At 40.2% G+C, this 20003-nt stretch overlaps 1 protein-coding gene across 1 annotated transcript in view; it reads left to right on the forward strand.

The window, feature by feature from the left end:
- The window catches only part of RNF145 (ring finger protein 145), a 43072-nt gene that overhangs the window by 12246 nt on the left and 10823 nt on the right, over nt 1–20003 (forward strand). The window contains exons 2-5 of the mRNA XM_009333515.1: nt 4604–4712; nt 10413–10504; nt 15407–15642; nt 19133–19308. Coding sequence (XP_009331790.1) covers nt 4604–4712; nt 10413–10504; nt 15407–15642; nt 19133–19308 — 613 coding nt within the window. The remainder of the gene's footprint in view (nt 1–4603; nt 4713–10412; nt 10505–15406; nt 15643–19132; nt 19309–20003) is intronic.

The following is a 20003-nucleotide window of genomic DNA, read 5'->3' on the forward strand; positions in this document are numbered from 1 at the left end:
GGTCCCATGGACTTGTGCACCTTCAGGTGCCTTAGATGGTCGCAAACCTGATGTTCTCCCACAGTGGGTGGCTCTTCATTCTCCCAGTCCCTGCCTTTGCCTTCTGTGGCTTGGGTGGTGAGGCTCAAGCACTTGCAGGTGAAGACCGAGGCAAAAAAGTCATTGAGTACCTCTGCCTTCTCCGTGTCCCGGGTAACCAGGTCTCCTGTTTCGTTCCGGAGAGGGCCCACATTTCCCCTCATCTTCCTTTTATCCCTGATGTAGCTATCGAATCTTTTCTTGTTGCCCTTGACGTCCCTGGCCAGATTTAATTCTATCAGGGCTTTAGCTTTCCTAACCTGATCTCTGGCTGCTCAGACAATTTCTCTGTATTCCTCGCAGGCTACCTGGCCTTGCTTCCACCCTCTGTAGGCTTCCTTTTTGTGTTGGAGTTTGTCCAGGAGCTCCTTGTTCATCTATGCAGGCCTCCTGGTGTTTTTGCCTGACTTCCTCTTCGTTGGGATGCATTGCTCCTGAGCTTGGAGGAGGTGATCCCTGAATATTACCCAGCTTTCTTGGGCCCCTCTTCCCTCCAGGGCTTTGTCCCATGGCACTCTACCAAGCAGATCCCTGAAGAGGCCGAAGTTTGCTCTCCTGAGGTGCAGGGTAGTGAGCTTGCTGCACCTCCTTGGTGCCCTAAGGATCTTGAACTCCACCATTTCGTGGTCACTGCAGCCAAAGCTGCCCTTGAGCTTCACGTTCCACACCTTGGTGAGAACAAGGTCCAGCATAGCACCTCTCCTCGTTGGCTCCTCTGCCACTTGGAGAAGGGAAGTTACCATTGACGCATTCCAGGAACCTCCTGGATTGCTTATGCCCTGCTGTGTTGTCCCTCTAACAGATGTCAGGGTGGTTGAAGTCCCCCATGAGGACCAGGGCTCGTGAGCGTGAGGCTGCTCCTATCTGTCTATAGAGGGCCTCATCCTCTCTGTCTTCCTGGTCGGGTGGCCTGTAGCAGACCCCCACTGTAATGTCACCTGTCTTTTGTTTTGAAGTAGAATCTTGTTTATGCCATACACTAATTACATCACTTGTCCGGGCTAGAACAAAAGGAATAGAATATTGCTGCTAGTATGTCTGAATTTGAGCTTGTCTTCCTTTTTCTTCTGCAGTGAGACAATTTGGTAGTGAATTATTTGCCTTTTTTTTTTTTTCTTTTGGCAGGGACATTGTTGATAAAAATGAGGTTGGTACCACTTTGGGAATAGGGCCTCTGCAGCAAAAATGCAAATTTTTTTGTATGAAGTCGACACACAGTATGAATTGTGTCGAAATACGTCTCTTATCAAGTCACAAGAGGGAATTGTAAATAAGAGTGGAAGGGAACTACTTTAAATGTGTCTCGCTCTACCCTGCTTCAAAATCTAACAATTAGAGCAAATGGCTGCTTCAAAGTGAACATTTAAATTCCAGCCCAGACTCATGAGTGGTGGAGTTCATTGCTCAAGCTTCTGTGGTAACCTTGGCTGTTTTGTGCTGCTTCCCTGTGCAGTGTTATAAGCATCTGTGCTGTTTGGAAGCCCTGTTTAAAAGGCACAGATGTGATAGTAATCTTCTCATCTTTTGATTTGTATTTGGGTATTTTTTTCACTCCTTCAATGTATCCTGCTGTATTATAGTTAAAGTTGTGATCACGTAGAGAAGAATGAGTTTCAATCACTTCTAAAATACTCCTATGTAACATGGCTGTGTTGGAGTGCAGTTACTGCCCTCTAAAATGTCTTCCTTTTACAGAAATTATCCTAGTACCGCTCACATACATCATCATGTGACTGAGGAGCAGACTTTCATGTGATAGAATAAGGTAAAGAAGATGGCAGAGCTTAAATGCAGATACAGTAAACAGGTGTTCTTAGATTATTTATAGAGTAATAGAGGACTGAAAGACTGCATAATGAACTCAGTTTAGTTCTCCACCTGAAGGTGAGTCATGGGCTACAGTGAGAAGGAAGGGTTTAGAGAGATTTGACTCAAGTGTTGGAATGATACATGATTGTGCCACGTGGGTTGTTCTGTAGAGAGAGTTGTCCCTAACTAAGCAATCAGTGGAAGGTGGTGAATACAGCAGAGACGAGGTGTTAAGAATGTCTGCAGCTGGTGTGAGAGCTGCTGGAGCTGGCTCATGATGCTGTGGTGTGGTGCAAACTAGTTAAATGTCTTCATGGAGATTCTGCTGAGGAGTGCCTGCTCTTGTCATTTGTGTATTTGGTAGAAGGAAGGTGGTGAACAGAGATGAATTCCATAAAATACAGGTATTTGCTAAGAAAAGATGATGAACATCTGCTGTCTTGTATCAACTAGAAGCATGTGATTCTCTATAAAACAGTTGCTAGAAGGAAACTGTTGTAGTGCTGGGTTTCAGGCCCCTTTAAAAAGCTCAAAATAAAAATCATAGAATCATAGAATGATTTGGTTTGGCAGGGGCCTCTAAAGGTCATCTAGTCCAACCCCCCTGCTGTGGGCAGGGACATCTTCAACTAGATCAGGTTGCTCAGAGCCCCGTCCAACCTGACCTGGAATGTTTCCAAGGATGGGGCATCCACCACCTCTCTGGGCAACCTGGGCCAGTGTTTCACCACCCTCAGCGTAAAAAATTTCTTCCTTATATCCAGTCTGCATCTCCCCCCCTTTAGTTTAAAGCCATTCCCCCTTGTCCTGTCGCAACAGGCCCTGCTAAAAAGTTTGCCGCCATCTTTTTTATCAGCCCCCTTGAAGTACTGATAGGCTGCAATAAGGTCTCCCCGAAGCCTTCTCTTCTCTAGGCTGAACAACCCCAACTCTCTCAGCCTTTCTTCGTAGGAGAGCTGTTCCATCCCCCTGATCATTTCTGTAAATGATCAAATGGATACTGTACAGAAACTACTGATGGTGACTTGTATGATACTTCATTTTAATCAAAAAAACTATCAATTATTTCAGCTTTTGAAAAGGCAGATCCTCAGACAAATGTGCAAATTGTCACATCTACTTTATGAAAGTACTTGAAAAATTATTTTTAATGCTAAATACATAAATTGTACATTTGTATTTTTAAAAAGATAAGTAAATAGGCTTTGTCTATCATCACCATCATCTATCATATCTGAAGTGATCTTTGCTTGGCATACTGTGGGTCTGATGCCTTTTCTAGGAGCATATTGCAAGTTACCTTCTTGAAGACCTAACTGTTGGTAGAATTTTACAGAGATGGCTTACTGAAGGTGGCAGATATTAAGTAGCCTTGAAATATTTCTACATAAATACAGACTGACTCGGAAATTGTATCTTTTTCAATACTGGAACATATTGTGTTCCCAAGCTGTTTTATAGTAGCTGGTTGTCCCACTACTTATGAGTGCTTAATCTAGAGTTACATTATTTTCTTAAGTATTTTTAAAAATCTCTTAAAAGTATAAACTGACTCAGTTAAAAAGGCTGTGCCCAGTGTTGCTGAATAGATGGGTGAAACTTTAAATGTAATGTGACTAGTATAGCTGTAAGTGTCAGGATAAGTTCTTCTATAGTGTTTTGTTCTTAGCTGCAGGGAAGTTGTTAGCTGTTGCTGGTTTTTTTCCTAAATGGATTTCAGTGCCAAGCACTTAAGCTGACCTTCAGAAAGAGCATGAGTGCACTGCATTGTGGTGGAGAGCTCCGAAATAAAGATTAGTAAGGGCACCACACGCTGGGTTTTTGACCTGCAGAGTCTGTCTGGGAAGGAGAAGAGGATGGGCATGTGCCACCCAGTTGTGAAGTGGACTTCAAAGTACTGCTTTATTTAAGTATCCTAATGAGAGCAGCTATGAAAACAAGGATCAGTATTCTGCTTGTTGGAGAGGCTGCTGAGCAGCCAGGCTATGTTCTTGAAGAGTAAAGCTGTATCTGCATTGGGTCTTTTTCCACAGTCTTACTAAATGCTAACAAGAAGTGAAGGAACTGCCAGTGTAAATACCTACAAATACTAGGCTGTGCCAAGTCTTGTCCTTGATTTATGCAACACTGGTAGCTTGAATGTGCTTTAATATTGCTGGTATGGAGAACAGCTGTGTCCCCCCATCTCAAATTATGGGCATGCGAAGTGTCTTTAAACCATGAAGATATAGTGGAAGAATTAAAATGTGTAATGCTAATCAGCGTGGAAAGGTATTCTGTGTGTCCTTTGCTTGAAGAAAAGGATTTTTTACATCAACTGACTATGTTGGATGGATAGGCTTTTTTCCCCTGCGATACTGAAACTTGCTTTCACTTGGAAGAAGAGGGAGACCTAGGCCTGTTTTCCCTTTGTTACATAGGTTATGTTAATTAAGTCTTGTTAAAATACTGTGGATCAAGTCCACTTTTTGACATCTAGATGTAATCTTACAGAAGCTGGTAGAGCTATTTCGGGGGGGTGGGGGGGTAGAGAAAAAGTGGCAGGTTTTTTGTGTGCTTTGTGTTTTGAGGAGAAAATGTAGGTACATGAATTTTAATACCAAATGAAAACAAAGGTGGTTAAAGAGATCTGGATAACTTGAGTGTTAATTCATATTAAGAAATTCAGGATTATGTAGTGTTTTTTGGAAATTTCAACCTCTGCTTTTTGTTATAGGTTACATCTTAAGTGTTGTACTCCTAACTTTACCAAGGCAACACCTGGTTCAGCTTTACCTGTACTTTTTGACTGCACTGCTGCTTTATGCTGGGCACCAAATTTCCAGGTAAGAATAAATGGATTAATTTTTTTAGCTTGGTTTGGGAATTAGAAGAATGACTGATATTTTGCTAATATCTTGTATGAATGGGATAGGTCTGTTTTTGTGGAGGCCTTTTTTCTGTCAGACACCTAAATATATCTTGCTGTTCTTTGTCTTGAAAAAGTTTACAGAATTAAATATGTAGTCGGGTAGTTCTGGTGTATTTTCATTGACTTAAAAGGAATTTCAAGCTACATTTCTGTAGAGTGTAATGTCCATTAATCTGAGGAGAGAAAATACCACAAGTCTAAATGTGGCCTCTGATGTAGTAATCTGAGTTATTCAATGGCTCAGCTAACATGCTTTCAACACTGCAGTGTTCTACAAAGCAGACAGGACATTACTTTTAGTTTCCTGGCACCTACAATGAGAGAGAAAAGAGAGATATGGAAGGTGGTAAAAGTAAAGTAATAGTGGAATTTATTCTTAAATTAATCTTTGTTTATGTAATATATTTTACAATGAAAACAAAAAGGAAGGTATTTTGGATCTAAAATGCAGAGCAAGAGGCCAAAGAACTCGAGTCGGACAAGACAGAGCTGATCTTTGTTTGGCTCCAGCTAGATCCTGTTGAAAGTCAATGTAAACTGTCATGCCGACAAAGTTTAATTGGAACCAAAGAGAGTGCCATCATGTTAACGGCTTTACATGGGAAGTTTTGGAAATATGGACTTGAGCCTGATTTTATTTTGGTGCCTGCTGATGGGAAACATTTAAAAATGTGCTTTTGATTGATTTAAGTGAAGTAATAGGTTTGTTATTTCTGCATCAAAACTGTTGTTCGGAAGCATTTGCTGGAATATCTCTTACTCAGTATGTTGCAGTTCAGGGGAGTGTTAATGAAGGTTTTGTGGTGACTTGACATGTCGCTGTTGTGGCTGTCAGAGCTGCAGTTAATGATTTCCTGAATGGATGAGGGTGCAAGAGGGGAATTACGGCCTCCTATTGTCTAGGTAGGAAGGAAAGAGGGTTTTTTATCATCCTCGTGGGAGTCCTGGGTTTTTATAGATACAGTTTGTGGGTGTTTCTTATTGGGTTGAAGGGTTACTTACTAGAAAAAGCAATCTAAACATTATTTAAGAACTTGTGTTGAAATAAAAATAAAGCTAGTAACAAATACCCATCAGATACAGGGCTTTGGTCCAGAGCATTTACAGCTAGAGATCTTTATGCCATTCAGAATCTTTAAATTTTTTAAAAGAAAGGGAGATGGTATGGATTTTGGTTGGCGCATTAGGGGATAGCACTGTGTTTACCTTTTTTGTTTGTGTTTCTATGTAATGTGAATTGTGACTTCTGTTGCTTCGTGAGGTTTGAGACTTCACAGGCTTCATTGGAAATGTGTTAGATAACTATTGCTTGGCCTGTTCGGCGTATTCATACTGAGCTTTCTCTATTTGATGCTTCTGGAGTGAGTTAATAAAGGCTTTAATTAAATCTTGCATCAACTGGCACAAAAAAAAATATTTAATTAAAAGATGTCTTGGATTCAAATAGTCCAGCAGTATTCCCTAGCTATTTTGCAAAGCAAATGTAGTTGCTAATGCTTTTGAGTGAGCTTACCCATTCCCTAGATATAAGACTGACTTGGTTTGGAAGGAAGCGCTGTGCAAGGGGTTCTCAGCAGCAGCCTTTGTATAATGTGGGGAGTGACACTTGCATTAGCTTTTCAAAAGAATTTTTGAATCCCATTAGTTTTCATATTGAAAATAGTAGAGTGTAACACACAAATATAATGTTAGTGGAGCTATTCCTTTTATTGCCAAAGCTATCCAGTTCCAACTGATGTTTCTATTTAGCAGACTGATCATAATAAGACATACAGTAGTGTCATGTGCAAACTGTTCCTGAGTGTTTTTTGTTAATAATTCTGCTTAGAGCTGAAAACTTCCAGTGAATTGCTTGCATGCGCTACCAGTTGGGATGCTATTTAAGACAGATGAAGAGATCTCATATTGAGGCCAGTTTGGTTAATGCAAATTATAGAACAAGACCAGAATCAGCTGGCACTTGTGACTCTGCAGTGTCCTGGAAATTCTGAGCTGTTGGAAGACTTGAGCTTTCAGTGCTCTTTTTCCACCCCAGAAATAGCTTGTGGTTCAGCTGCAAGTCTGGGAATAAGATGATCTGAATTTTATAGTTAAGCTCTGACTTCAGACTTCGGGTCTATGCGGCCTTGAGAAGTCACCTAACTTCTTAAGTGTTTGTTTCCTTATCTGCAAGACTGAGAATTGCCTTAATGTGTAAAGATTGATTAGCTAATGTTTGTGAACACTTGGAGAGTCCAAGAAGATGCTACAGTTTTATGTAGCATGTTAACCTGGCAATTTGGGTGGAGATAATACACCATCTGTTTATGGAAAAAGGAGAAGTCAGCTTTAAAAAAAAAAAAACCAAAATCCTGCTGCTCCTGACAAGGAAAATGGATGCTGGTTTTATTTTATATGTAGCTGCACAAATGTCTTGCTTAAAAGGATCACATTTCTTTTCCCCATTTCCAGCAATAAAACTTGGGAAAATAAACAATGCAGTTATGCAGGAAAGAAATGATGCAATTAAACACACTGTTAATGGTAAAAAATTGAATCTACATCATTATCTTATTTCATGTTTTGCAGTTTTGTTATGATTGTATTCCAAGTGTTGAGCCTTGCAGAGCTTAGAATGAGAAGATGGGGGGGCAAGAGAGTGAATTGTTTCTTATGGTTAATCTTAAAATACACTTAATTTTAAGGTTGTCTGTAGACATTTAAAACCTATGAGAGTGTGCGTTTGATGTTGACAGCAGAGATTAATCAGCCAAAGTAAATGTCAGCAATATGAGTCAATTAGGTCAGATAACCACTGTGCCTTATGTCAGTCAATTATAAAGCATATTTTCAATAACAGAAGACCTTTCTGCGCTTTCAGTAACAAAAAATGGTCATGTGAAGCACTGTATCTCTTTATCTTTCTAGAGCGATGTTAGTCATGGCTGTCCATGAGTATATGTTAACAGTCCAGCAGTTTGATTAAATGAGGCTGGGAATGCAGCTATAGAACGAACAGCAGGCAATCTGATCTAAGCTTTATTCTTATATCCTAATTTTCTAAAGTAATAATGTAGTTTCAGTCATTTCATTAACTAGTAAATAATTATTTTAGCATTCTTGTTTTCTTACATTGCTGCAGTAAAGTGAACAATTCTTAAATGTAAAAGCTGCAGCTTAATACAGCTTTAATTGATCAAAATTGAGTGCAGGCACTTGCTCTTCTCAGCATCTTGTATGGCACTGCAGCTGTTTGAGGCATCTTCTGATTGGTGTCTGTGCCAAAAGATCATTGTGTTTGTACTGGTAATAAGAGAATCATTGCTTTGACTTTCCTTATTCAGACATCATCTACAAATACTCTTTAAAAAATTTAGGAGATCTTAAAACATTGCTTCTCCAAGCTAGTAGGCCTAAAACTCAATTAATGTGAGTTACTTAAAGAATTAAGCCAAGTACAGACCTCTGTACAGATGACTGAATCAGATGGACAACAGCAAGAAATGTAGCTTGAAGGAATTTGGGTCATCTCCAGGCATGTTCCTGGTGTTGAAGGAGCAACTGTAAGTGCAGCTTTGTTGGTACGTCTTAGATAAGTTGTGTAAGGTTGGTATCCTGGATGATTCTGTAACCTGTTTCCTAACAGATACAGAAGAAACTTGATGTCTTCACTGCTTTCCTTCTAGCAGTTTAGAAATAGCCAGTGTTTTCACCCTAAATTTGAGGATGGAGCGTGATATTGCTAATACAAAAAGCCATCTTCAGCATGTTGCAAATGGTGTTATTTTTTTTCTCCCTTTGTAATTCTGATGGATTATCCTGTTTGTGTTGCTAATGCTCTCAGAAAGTGCTTTGTGCAGGTTCATATGAAATACAAAAAATATACCCAACTTTGTCCCAAAGATTACATCCATGTGGATGTTGGAAGGTGGAAAAAGAACTTGTGCTTAGCTATACCTTGATAACAAGGGGGAAAGTTCTATCTAGAATCAGTCATCTTAGGTGCCTTTTTGATCCTCCTGTGTTTTTAATTGTAGGTTACTGTCTAAAGAACCCATTTCAACATACCTCACATATACTATGATACTTGAAAAGCTGCAGTGAGTAGGCAGGGTTGTCAGCTATGAAGAATAGGCTTTGAAGTGTTTGTTTCAGTACTTTGAGATTTATGTCTTGAATTCCAGAGATTTTTTGCAAATGAAAATGTGAATACCTTAGCTTGGGGTAGCAAGCTAATAGTAGAAGGTGGTTATATTTCCACATTTCTGGGGAGAAGTGAATGCTTGCAGTAGCACTGGGTTCAATATTTTTCTGCACTGAAATAAAAAGAGCAATTCTTGCACTGGTTGTGGTTTCCGGTACTGTTTGCCTTGCTTTGACTGCATCTGTTCCCAGCAAGTGTGGCTTGCCTCACTGATACAAATAAATACGTAATAAATGAAGTGCCATGGCCCTCAAGCAAACAGACTCCACTGGCTCCATATGGGGTCAGATCAAGTGTGAAGCATTCCTGGGATGTGATGCAGCTAGATACGAATGACTGGACAGTATCAGCCAGATGCGAGCACGGGCTTAGTTTTGCTGCTGGTGGCAGAGTTGGTAGCGTCGTAACAAGGGTGGAGCTGCAGCCATCCTGGCAGTGGAGAAGGAAGGGTTGCAGGGCAAGGCAGAAAAAGGGGCTGGAGATCTGGATGCAAAGGGTGATGAGTATTGCCTGCAGTCTCGTGGCAGGGGATTAAGGAGCCACTGGAGAATTACTGCTGTGCTGTTGCAGGATTGCCTTCTGAAAGTGCAAAATGCTTGCTTTTAGTGTGAAGTTCATATTTGAGTTATACTGCTGTTACATATGTTAGCCTGCTTGAAAGCAGAGCTGATGGATGATCACCATCAGCAGAAAAACGCCCAGCCTTCTCAGGTTCTTATCTTTTTCTTCGGTTGCCTGAGCCCACCCTCTTAGCCAACTTTTTCTGAGAGAAATTACAAATATCCTGTCAGATTTTCAGACTATCTCCCTGTATCTGTGCATAGCAATCTATCAGTTTGAGGGTATCTGCTTGGTCCCCCGAGTTCCCCAGGATAGAGCTAAACTTTTAAATCGTGTTGGATAAAAGGATTATGAAGCACCTCTGTTCCTGACTCTAGTTCATGACTGTCACTTTTCCTTCATACCTATTTGTCAATTCAATGCAGTGATTGTTGGGTGCAAAATACTATAACCCATTACATTGGAAGACCTCTCTGTCGAGCTCTCAAATTGTTTTTCACATGGAGCTGGTGGGAAAAGAAATAATTATTAGGAAGAAGAACACTTAATAAGGATACTTAAAAATGGAATGGTGCTTAAGAGGCTTTGTCAATAAGCAGTTTCAGGCCACGCTCTGAAGAACAGCTTGGGTGTCCCAAAGGATTTTTACAGCTATGCCAGTGAGTCTAATTACAGATAATACTTCTCTTGCTTAAGTCATGCCTCAGATCCTTACATCAGTGAGGCTGCTGTATCAGTAGTGTTAATATTACTTTTTGTAATTTATTTAATTGACTGTGACATACACTGAAGTTACATGTGTGTGGAATGAATAAATTGCTTCTTGTCTGATCAGATGGATCTTAATAGTTTGTGGGTTTATTTTTTTAGGGATTATGTGAGGAGCGAATTGGAATCAGGATATGAAGGGCCAATGTACTTGGAACCTCTCTCTATGAATCGTTTCATGACTGCTTTAGTAGGTAAGTGCTTTAAATATTTGTGATGCAGGAGAGAGCTCTGCCTAATTCTCTTCATTGAAACCTGTGCACATTTTACCTCTTGGTTTCAAATTTCTCTTATCACTTTTAGTAGCTGTGATTCTCATTAATATGCAGGAGGCATGGGAGGCTAGGTGTATCCTGCCTGCCTTTTTCTATGCCACTGATTTACCAATACTCTCATACTTGCAGCTTTGAAGTATTTTCTAGGTCTGTTTGTCATGCTCTGCCCCTATGTTCTTGTCAGACTCGCAATCTGATTCGGAAGGACTGGATTGTCTATGATAATCTTTATGTGGAAAGTACTGTAGAAATTCAATAGTAATGTCTATTTGTAGTGCTTTTGTCAATGAAAGTGTTGTACAAGTATTTTTTCTTTATTGGCCTTACAGATGAACGCTATCATTCTCGTACAAAAAACTGGTGAAATAGATTTGTGGGTGTGTGCATGGGACTACAGGCTACTTCTTTTGTTAAAGGAGTCCCAGGGATATTTCTAATTGAAGAGTTAAGGAGTAAAAAGTTAGAACTACATTTAAATTGTGTTTTATTAATGGCAGAGATGACTTCTCTACCTAAAAATCCCAAATAAATCCTGAAGAATTGGACTTTCTAGACTGTTCCCTTACCCTTTGAACTTTGACTGGAAGAGAATAAATTCAGTGTTAAGGTTGCTACGCCATACCATATGTTCTACTGAGACGATATCAGAATACACGTGCATCGTGTATTTTAAAATTAAGCCTGAGACAAGCTTGAAAGAAAAATCTTCCTTAATTCCTTTCACTAAAATCTATAGTTTTCATCAGATTATTGACAGATTTAGTCAGCCATGTACTGTTGGCAAAACTCAGCTGCTTTCTGTTTACTTGCAGCTGCTACTGGCAGATTTAAATGGGTTTACTTCTTTACAGTATGTTAGGTCTATCAGAATATATTCATCTCCTGTTTGCCTGCATCCTTACTTTCAAATGTGGCATTTGTCTCTGCTTTTAATATTTTTTTTATAGAAACAACATTGGTATTTTTCAAGAAAAGGAAATCTTCTTTAGATACCCTCTCTTATCTCTTCTGGATTTCTAGATACATTATATTTTGCTGTCTTGTCAAATGACACCAAAGTACAGCTAAAGCCTTTAGTGTGTTTCTATGAGAAAATGTTTGTAATTAGTCCTTTGAATCTCTCTTGGGTACAATGTGGGGTCCCATGATAAAGCAGAATCCCTCAGAGAGCTTCACAAAGTGGCGGGCAGGTCTGGGCAGGAAGAGATCAAGGAGGCATTGTGTCATTCAGTAACATTTAGACAGAAACTAAACCGAGAGTCAAACCCATTATGCTTTATCCAGGTTTTAATATGGATTAAAAATAAGTGAGAAAAAGATAACACTGTTTTCATCCAGTACGGTTTTGGGTTGTACTGGGTGTCAGACTGAAGTGTCCCCTTATTGTAATTGTTTTTCAGAAGTAGATGCTTGACTATACTAGCAAATGTGTGTATGTTAACATACTTAATATCCCCATTATTAATTTCCCCTGTTCTTTTAAAGCCAATTTGGAAGTGTAATTTTAGTCTTGATGCCAAGCGGTCTTCTTTGGGAAGACCTGTGAAAGTGGGCTATGAGGCTTGGCAGTGGTTTGTATAAATATGAAATACTTTCTCAAATTTGTTACATACAAAGGTATTTATCCAGTGCAATCTGCCATGTCTCAGGAGTGTACTATGCTGAACTGTGTCATCTTCGCAGCAAAATGAATATACAGGTGCTTTGCTCCATCTTCTTATGTGTTCTGCCAGAGTGTTCTCCTGCAGCACTGTTGACAAAGGCATTGAGGCAGGTGCATGGGGGAATAATCGTGCTACTGATACAGCTCTGGTTCCTAAAAGTTCTGGTCAGAGTTAAGGGGATGAGGTACAGTACGCCAGCTGGTTCACAAATTTTATCTTTGTTAATGCTTTTATTCATTAGTGTTTTTTGAATGGGGTCTCATAGTAATTTCTTCCCCTGGATCTAATTCAGTCTGATGACTGTTGACTAGGGTTACTAATATGCTGGATGGAAGAAATAGATGTCTTTGAAAAGTGCCCCTTGGATGAGTGTGCCACTTTGTGAGCATGTCAGCTGTGAACGTTACAAAGCTGTGTCGTTTTGGCAGTGATGCTACCATGAAGACTTGCTTTTTCTTAGTGCACAATAATGGGATTATATATTAATGTTAAGACATCCTGTTTTTCACATAACAGTTAATGACGTAGCCAGGGAATGTGTTAACATCAGCTTTTTAAAATTGGAAATGAAATAAAGTCAGTTCCCTACTCAAAGTGGCTTGAACAGTGGCTGTACTGCACAGGCTTTCTTGTTGCACATTTTCCATTAGCTTACGAGCTGGGAGGCGACCTGTCAGCAACGTTTAATGTATTTGTGGAGGTTTTGGGAAGGGAAGAGAATGGGCAGGAACTTAAGGCAATAGATTTCTTCCTTATTGCCTCATTCCCTAGCAGAGGAGCCTGGTGTCCTGCAGGAGAATTCCAGCTGTCAGGTTCATTAGCTGTGTCTGGCAGTTTTCAGGCATTTAAGTTCACAGAGTGCAAACATTCAGCTGGATTTGCTAGTCTTAGCAGATAGCTAGAGTGTTAAAATCTTTTTATGATATGATATGAGGTACAAACTAATTTCTTCTGACTGATCCTGCTATATGTGTGATGACTGATGGTGTACAGCCCCACTTGAAGATAAACTGATTTACTGCAGAGAGATGTTGTCTGTCCTGAACTAAGGTGCTGCTACCCCAGTTTAAAATGGGAAGTACCAGTCACTAAAAGCGCCATTGGAGACATTTTCAGGCCCTTCCTGAAGGGGTTGAGAATTGAGAAGGTGCAGACTTCAGGAAGCAGATTGGGGCCTCCAGAGAAAGTGCTCCATATATTTCCTTTGATGGTGTACAGCTCTCCTTCCCGTGACAAGTAACTTTTGACCAGTGTTTAAATCAAAAAGGAGGGAGGGTCAGAGTGTTTAGCATACTTAGCACATCACTGTTGGAGGAAAGCAGGTTTTGCTGTTGCATGAGATGAGACTGGACTCAGAGGTCCTATTTTGTGGTTGGAGAGCTCCAGAGTCATCCCAAAGAGCACTGGATTGTTTAACATGATGTTGTCACAATATTTTATTTTGGATGACGACACTCTTACTAAATCCTGAAAAACATATTGGATGCTGATGTTTGTATCCCTTTGTGTGTGAAGCTGGGTTGCCTTAGTTACCATGAGTCGCAGAAATCCTTGCAAGCTCACTGTGTGAGGCTCCTGAATATTACAGCACAGCAGTGTGCTGGTGGTATCTTAAATAGGGTTGTAGCAACGTGTGTGTGGGCAGAGAACAACAAAGCAGAGGGAGGATGCTTCAGAGCTGGAGTCTGTTGAACTTCTAAAAAGATAGTAGAGTAACTTTCTCTGAGGCTTGTAAGACCCAGTGTCCTGATAGTGTCTTGCTGAGAGCAACGGTGCTTGTTCTGAAAAGACATCTGCTAATTCAAAAATACATCTAGCAAATTGACAGTAGGACTTGAAAGAGAACAGTGTGAAGGAAGAAGAACTTTTTATGCTTAAGTAGTGGAGATTAGAGATTGCTTTCAGCTCATTGCATTCAGCTCTGCATTGCTTGCAGCTATTTTAAAAGCAGAAGTCCTCTCCTAGGTAGGGAAGCTAGGCAGAATGAAAGCAAAACCCTGGTACTGCTATTTCTCCTTTGGCAGCTTCCCTCCCCAACCCATCCAGAAGGGCTTACAAGGTTAGTAAGCTTATGTGAACACACGGAATTAGCACTGACCTAGAGATATTAACTGCCTTGATTTTGTTACTCTGTGTTTTGCTAAGGCTAACTCCTGGTTTCAGGAAGGGTTGTGAAATGCAAACGTTAGTGGAGGTAGCTCCAAAACAGGAGCATAAGCACTTGGGTTTAGTGCCACGTATTGTGGCTTTCGGATGTAAGCTAACATAGATGGTGAACAAGGTTCTGCTTTTAAATAATACACAATAAACTTTTTCCTTACTGCAAAATGATGAGTGAGAATTGTTCTTATCCAGGCCATGTGCATTTCGCTCCATTCTGTTTCCTCTGAAATAAAGGATACAACTTCTAGCGACTTTAATGGGAGCAGTTATACTGGAGCGGTCTGCTCTAGAAATTCCACCCTCCAAATCTCTGGCTGTGTGGGAGAGATGTGCTCGTGCTTGTGTCCATGCCAACTGTTAAAGAGAATTTAGTTGTTAATTATCTGTCACTTGCAAGCTTCAGTGATAATTTTGAGCAACTGCCTCAGGGCATTATGAAATTATTGAAGTCTCAGCTGCTGACCTGGCTGTTCTCCTGTTGCTGCTCTTGGCCAGTAATTCCTTTTGATGGTATAAATATTGTTGCTCTAAAAGCCATTTTGGATGTCTGATTACTTTTTTGCGTAGATCAGGATAAAATAGTAGTATAGCTGGGCTTCAGAAAAGCTCCTGCTGTGTATACAGATACTGATGGGATTTAAGTTGAGCTGGGGATGTTAAAGAAAAAGAGGGATGACTTGTTGGGTTATCCTCTGCATGATTTATTCCTGGGACTTCATATTAATCTGTGTATGATTCTGCATGTGTTTTGGGTTTACGCCTCACTAATCTGTAAAGTGAAAGCATGCACTTTGCATAGTTTGAAAATGGTAACTTTTGTGACCCAGCAAAAGCTGTGGAGTAGCCTGGTTTCATAACAGGTACATCCTAGTTAGAACTGTCATAATATGCTGGATGTTGATAACTGTGTTATGGAAAGATAATGTATTAAAATACATTTTTTTCCTGAAGGGGATAATCAGCTTGATAATAAAATCCTGTGTCGCGTTTTCAGGTCAGCTGGTGGTATGTACACTCTGCTCCTGCGTCATGAAAACAAAACAGATCTGGCTTTTCTCTGCTCACATGCTCCCTCTGCTGGCACGACTTTGCCTGGTCCCTTTGGAAACCATTGTCGTCATCAACAAATTTGCCATGATTTTCACTGGTTTGGAAGTTCTCTACTTTCTGGCATCAAATCTTCTGGTGCCCTATAACTTGGCGAAGTCTGCATACAGAGAGCTTGTCCAGGTAAGGCAGCAAACATAACAATTTTATTTCCCTTGGCCTGAGCCTTTTTTGCAGGAAAGAAAAAATACTTTGGCAGTCTTCTGTGCAACTCTGTGTGTGTATGTTAACTCATGCTTTCTTAGCAAACCAAATGTGTTCCTTTCCATAGCATCTTCTTTCTTTAATTTATGGTAGCTTATAATATGTACGGGTGAGCAGTTAAGACATTAGCCTGAATTATGCTGCTGGCCAGCTGAGCATGTCCACTTTTCTTGGAGTTAGCCTGGATTTGAGAAGGACTAAGCAAAAAGACGAGATTGTGGCAGAATGGAATTTATTTACAGCCACATTAAGTGAGCAAGGTAATCCCCATGTATTAATTGTAGTAGCTGTTCATTTCAAGAAATGCCTTCTGTATGAAAAGCATTTGTAATTATAGTAGTGTTAAATTGGGAGTAACACTAAAGCTGATTTTGACTGTAATAATCACTGACTTTCAGTGATTTGTAACTTGCAGACAGTGATTTAAAAGGTCTGTAGTATTTTCTTTAGAACAGCAGCATTGCTGAGACCTCTAACAAGTTAACAGAAACAGAGAAGACTAATCTGACATGTATCCATTTTGTTAACACTTTGACATCTGATAAATATTTAGTTGAAAAGACACTTTGTTAGTGGTACAGAAACATCACACCTCACTTTTTTAATATAAAAATAAAATAGGTGTATATGCGTTCTTCTATATATTTCAGTATAAAAACATTGATGCTTGCTTGACTTTTGACTGACCTGCTATTTCAGCTCTCGCCACTTGCTGGATTTTTTTTTTCAAACCAAGCCACTGGTTTTCTGCCTCCTGCTCTTCAGTCCAGAAGCAGTCTGAAAATGGACTTGTTAAGCTCTTTCAAAGCCCTCTTTAAAGCTGCTCTTTGCTGTCATATCTGTCATACACAAACAAAAACTTGGCAGCAGTAGGTGTCTGGTGTGCCAAGGTCTCAGCCTGTCATGTTGATCATTACTGTCTGGTTATTTATTTTGTATGTAATTGGTCTTTGGAGCAGGATTATCATTCTGTGTTTGTAGAGCACCTAGCACGGTCTGATCTCGTCCATAACTAGCTTGTAGACTTGCTGATTAAGAAATAATTTGGGAGCTAACTGGTAAAACTTCAATATACTTGTTTTCCAGTGAGAATAGGAAAATCATGCTTACTGTTTACTTAGAGTGGTAATGTTTGGGGTAAAACAGTTGCATGTCTTTATACAGCTCAAAGACTTGCAATAGGTTGGAACCAGCACGTCTGTCTTCCACGTGCATGAATGGATGCAGAGTTTAGCTTCCTGAAGTCAAATTCAGATCGGATTCGGATTTGAGAATCATGTATCTATTTTTTTCTTAGACACTTATGTTTAAAACACTTCATCTTATGAATGTTTTAATTGCAAATACATTCTGGGATGAGGGGGAAAATAGTTGTTTTTTGCTGATTTTTTTTTTTTTTGGGTGGTGGTTTTGGTTTGGGTTTTTTTTTTTTGTCAGAATTGTATTCTAAATATAGCTGTTACACAAGTCTAATCTCTAGGATTGCTTGTCTCTTCCCCTTCCCCACCAGTATTTCAAATCTTTGCATGCCAGGCTGTATTACAGTGTTGTGATCAGGAGGAAGAAGTATTCCTTGTACATGGCCTTTGGACACCGACCATACCCTTTCTCCTGACTTTTTAGGCAGAGGACATAAAGTTTTTTTCCTTGGGAATACAGAGAAAATGGCAGAAACTTTATAATGTGGCACTAGATTTATAATAGTGTTGTGTGCTGCTTTTCAAAATGCATGTAGTAGAGCATGGGTTGGAATGAAAAGTTGCATGTGAGTGGCTTTTGCATTGTATTGACAATATGGGAAGACAGGATTTTTGTTTTTAAAGAGCTTGCTGCTCTTTGCCTATATTCCTGAAACAGAACAGAAAAAAACATCGGCTCATAGTGTGTTCATATAACTGGTTGCAACTCTATTACAAAATAAACTTAGTTGCTTGTTCCACAGGAGGATATTGCTGTTTTGTCTTGAATATTTTCCTACTTGTATTTCCATCACTATAACTTTGTGCAGTTGTTAGTTTTCAATGATGCCTTCATCCTGGTGTTTGTGAGTTTACTCACAAACTTAGGCTGGATTTGATTGCTGTTTTGATATCAGTGGCAAAACTTAGTGAATATTGGGATGTTAAACACCAGGAGTGTTTCCCGAATGCAGCACCACAGGGGAGACAGCCCTACAGGTGGGCCGAGGCAGCTTTTTGTGTGTCTATTTCAGACTGTTGCTAATGGTATAATTTAAAAGCAGGTCCAGAACCTTGGCTGCCTACTTGCAGCAGAAGATGCCAGAAATACCTCACAGTTACGAATCTACATTATGAGCGTAGTATGACCCTTTTCCGATGTGGTGGAGTGCTCTGCCAGGAGCTGCATAGGATTGCTTGCATTGGTCCCAGGCCAAGGGAGAGGCCACGGGAGTGTCCTGAGGGCAGATGCATTTCCTTCACAAGTCTGTGTGCAAAGCTAAAAGCGGGAGCTTGGCACCGTGTCCCTGCCAGCAGCATACTGCTTGTCGATCAGCCACAGTACATACTGCAGCAGGTCCCATGAACGTAACATCCCTCCTGCTTGTCATGAAAGACTAAGTAGGCAGTTTTTTTAGCATTTGCTAAAATTTGCTTGCTATTATGGATTGTATGTCATTGTGGGAAGCAGATGATGAGGAAATAGTAGTTATGAGTGATTTCCTTTTGACCTTTTGTATTAAGTCCAGCTATATGAAGTTTCAGCTTCTTGGAAATGATGGCATTGTAACTTAGTCTTTGCAATACAAAAGAAGTAATTTGAGCTTCAGACTTCTGAAATAACTCTTAAGCATGAATTTCAGAACACTTGGTAGATTAGGAGCAGTCAGAAGTCTGGTACATGTTATTTTTTGAGATACTTAAACATTAAAATGTCTGAGGTATTAAGTTTTTCCTCAAAAACAGGTCGGCAAAGCAGATGTGCTGAAGTGATGTGGCTCATATTTCAGTATCTAGTGTGTGCAGTGACTTGGCAGTAGCTACAGAGAAAACAACATTGCTGTGATTTAAGCTGGGCAAAAAGGTCTGAGAGGGTTGTGCATGAACTGAAGGCACGTGTCCCTGCCCCTCTGGCTGTGAGCGGGCTGCAGGCAGCAGCTCCGAGCCAGTTATTCATAGGAAGGGGCATTCAGCTGGTCTGATGGTTTGCTGCACAGTACTTCTCCCTACTTCAAGACAGACAGTGGTAATATGTCACTGCTGAAAAAAATGAACCTGGGCTCTCCCTTTGTCAAACTGTAGTTTGATGTACCTCCTCTTTTCCTTTGGGATGGCTAATGCCATGTGAATTATCCTTAGCTTCCTTGTGGCTATATTGTTGACTACTCTTTTGTTATCAAATCAGAGGTGCTGTGAACCAATAACAAACTGCATTTTTATGTCTTGCCCAGGTGGTGGAGGTGTATGGTCTCCTGGCTTTGGGGATGTCTCTGTGGAACCAGCTGGTCGTCCCAGTTCTTTTCATGGTGTTTTGGCTTGTCTTATTTGCTCTTCAGATCTATTCCTATTTCAGTACACGGGACCAGCCTGCCTCAAGAGAGAGGCTCCTCTTCCTCTTCTTGACAAGGTAATTAACTAGTCTGCAAATAGTCGGTTTTCTGTTTTGAATATCTTCTGAAATGAATGTTTGTGCTCTTTTAGAGACTAGATATGTAGATTGACTTTATTGCATTTGGATACCCAATAAATATTTGTCCTTATCGCAGTGACCACGTATGTAAACCCTGTTAAGCTTGTCCTTCAGAGGCGTGGATCCCATTCAGAACAGACAGCATTAGTAGAACTGTGGGAGAGTTCCCAAAGAAAGCAAAATATTCCTTTGATGAGGGAATAGCTATAATTAGAGCTTTGGTCCAGAAGTTGTTTTCAGTATACATATTGGATTTAAGTCTGAGATACTTCATCTGAAGTTCAGTCCAACTGATATCCTATTCATGATTGTATTGCTTTCTGAGCCCTGTATGTCTTGTTTCATCATTCTGGTGTGGGACACATTCTTGACTTCATCCAAGCAGCTGAAGTACCCAACTCCAAACTAACTTTTGAGCCCAGTGGTTAATTTGGCAGAGGTGTAAAGATCTTAAAGATACCAAATTCCTAAAAGCTTTGTAAAAACTGGTTGTAAGATAAAGGAGAGAGGCCTGTGTTAGTGCTGTTACTGAGAGAGAGGCAGCGTTTGGGGGATTCTTCTGGCTGGAACCTATGTACCTTTGCTGGCTGTTGTTTAACCAGAAATTACAGCATACAAAAAGGAGCAGGAAT

This window comes from Pygoscelis adeliae, unplaced genomic scaffold (assembly GCF_000699105.1).
Source record: "Pygoscelis adeliae isolate BGI_AS28 unplaced genomic scaffold, ASM69910v1 Scaffold431, whole genome shotgun sequence".
NCBI classification, from domain to species: Eukaryota; Metazoa; Chordata; class Aves; order Sphenisciformes; family Spheniscidae; genus Pygoscelis; species Pygoscelis adeliae.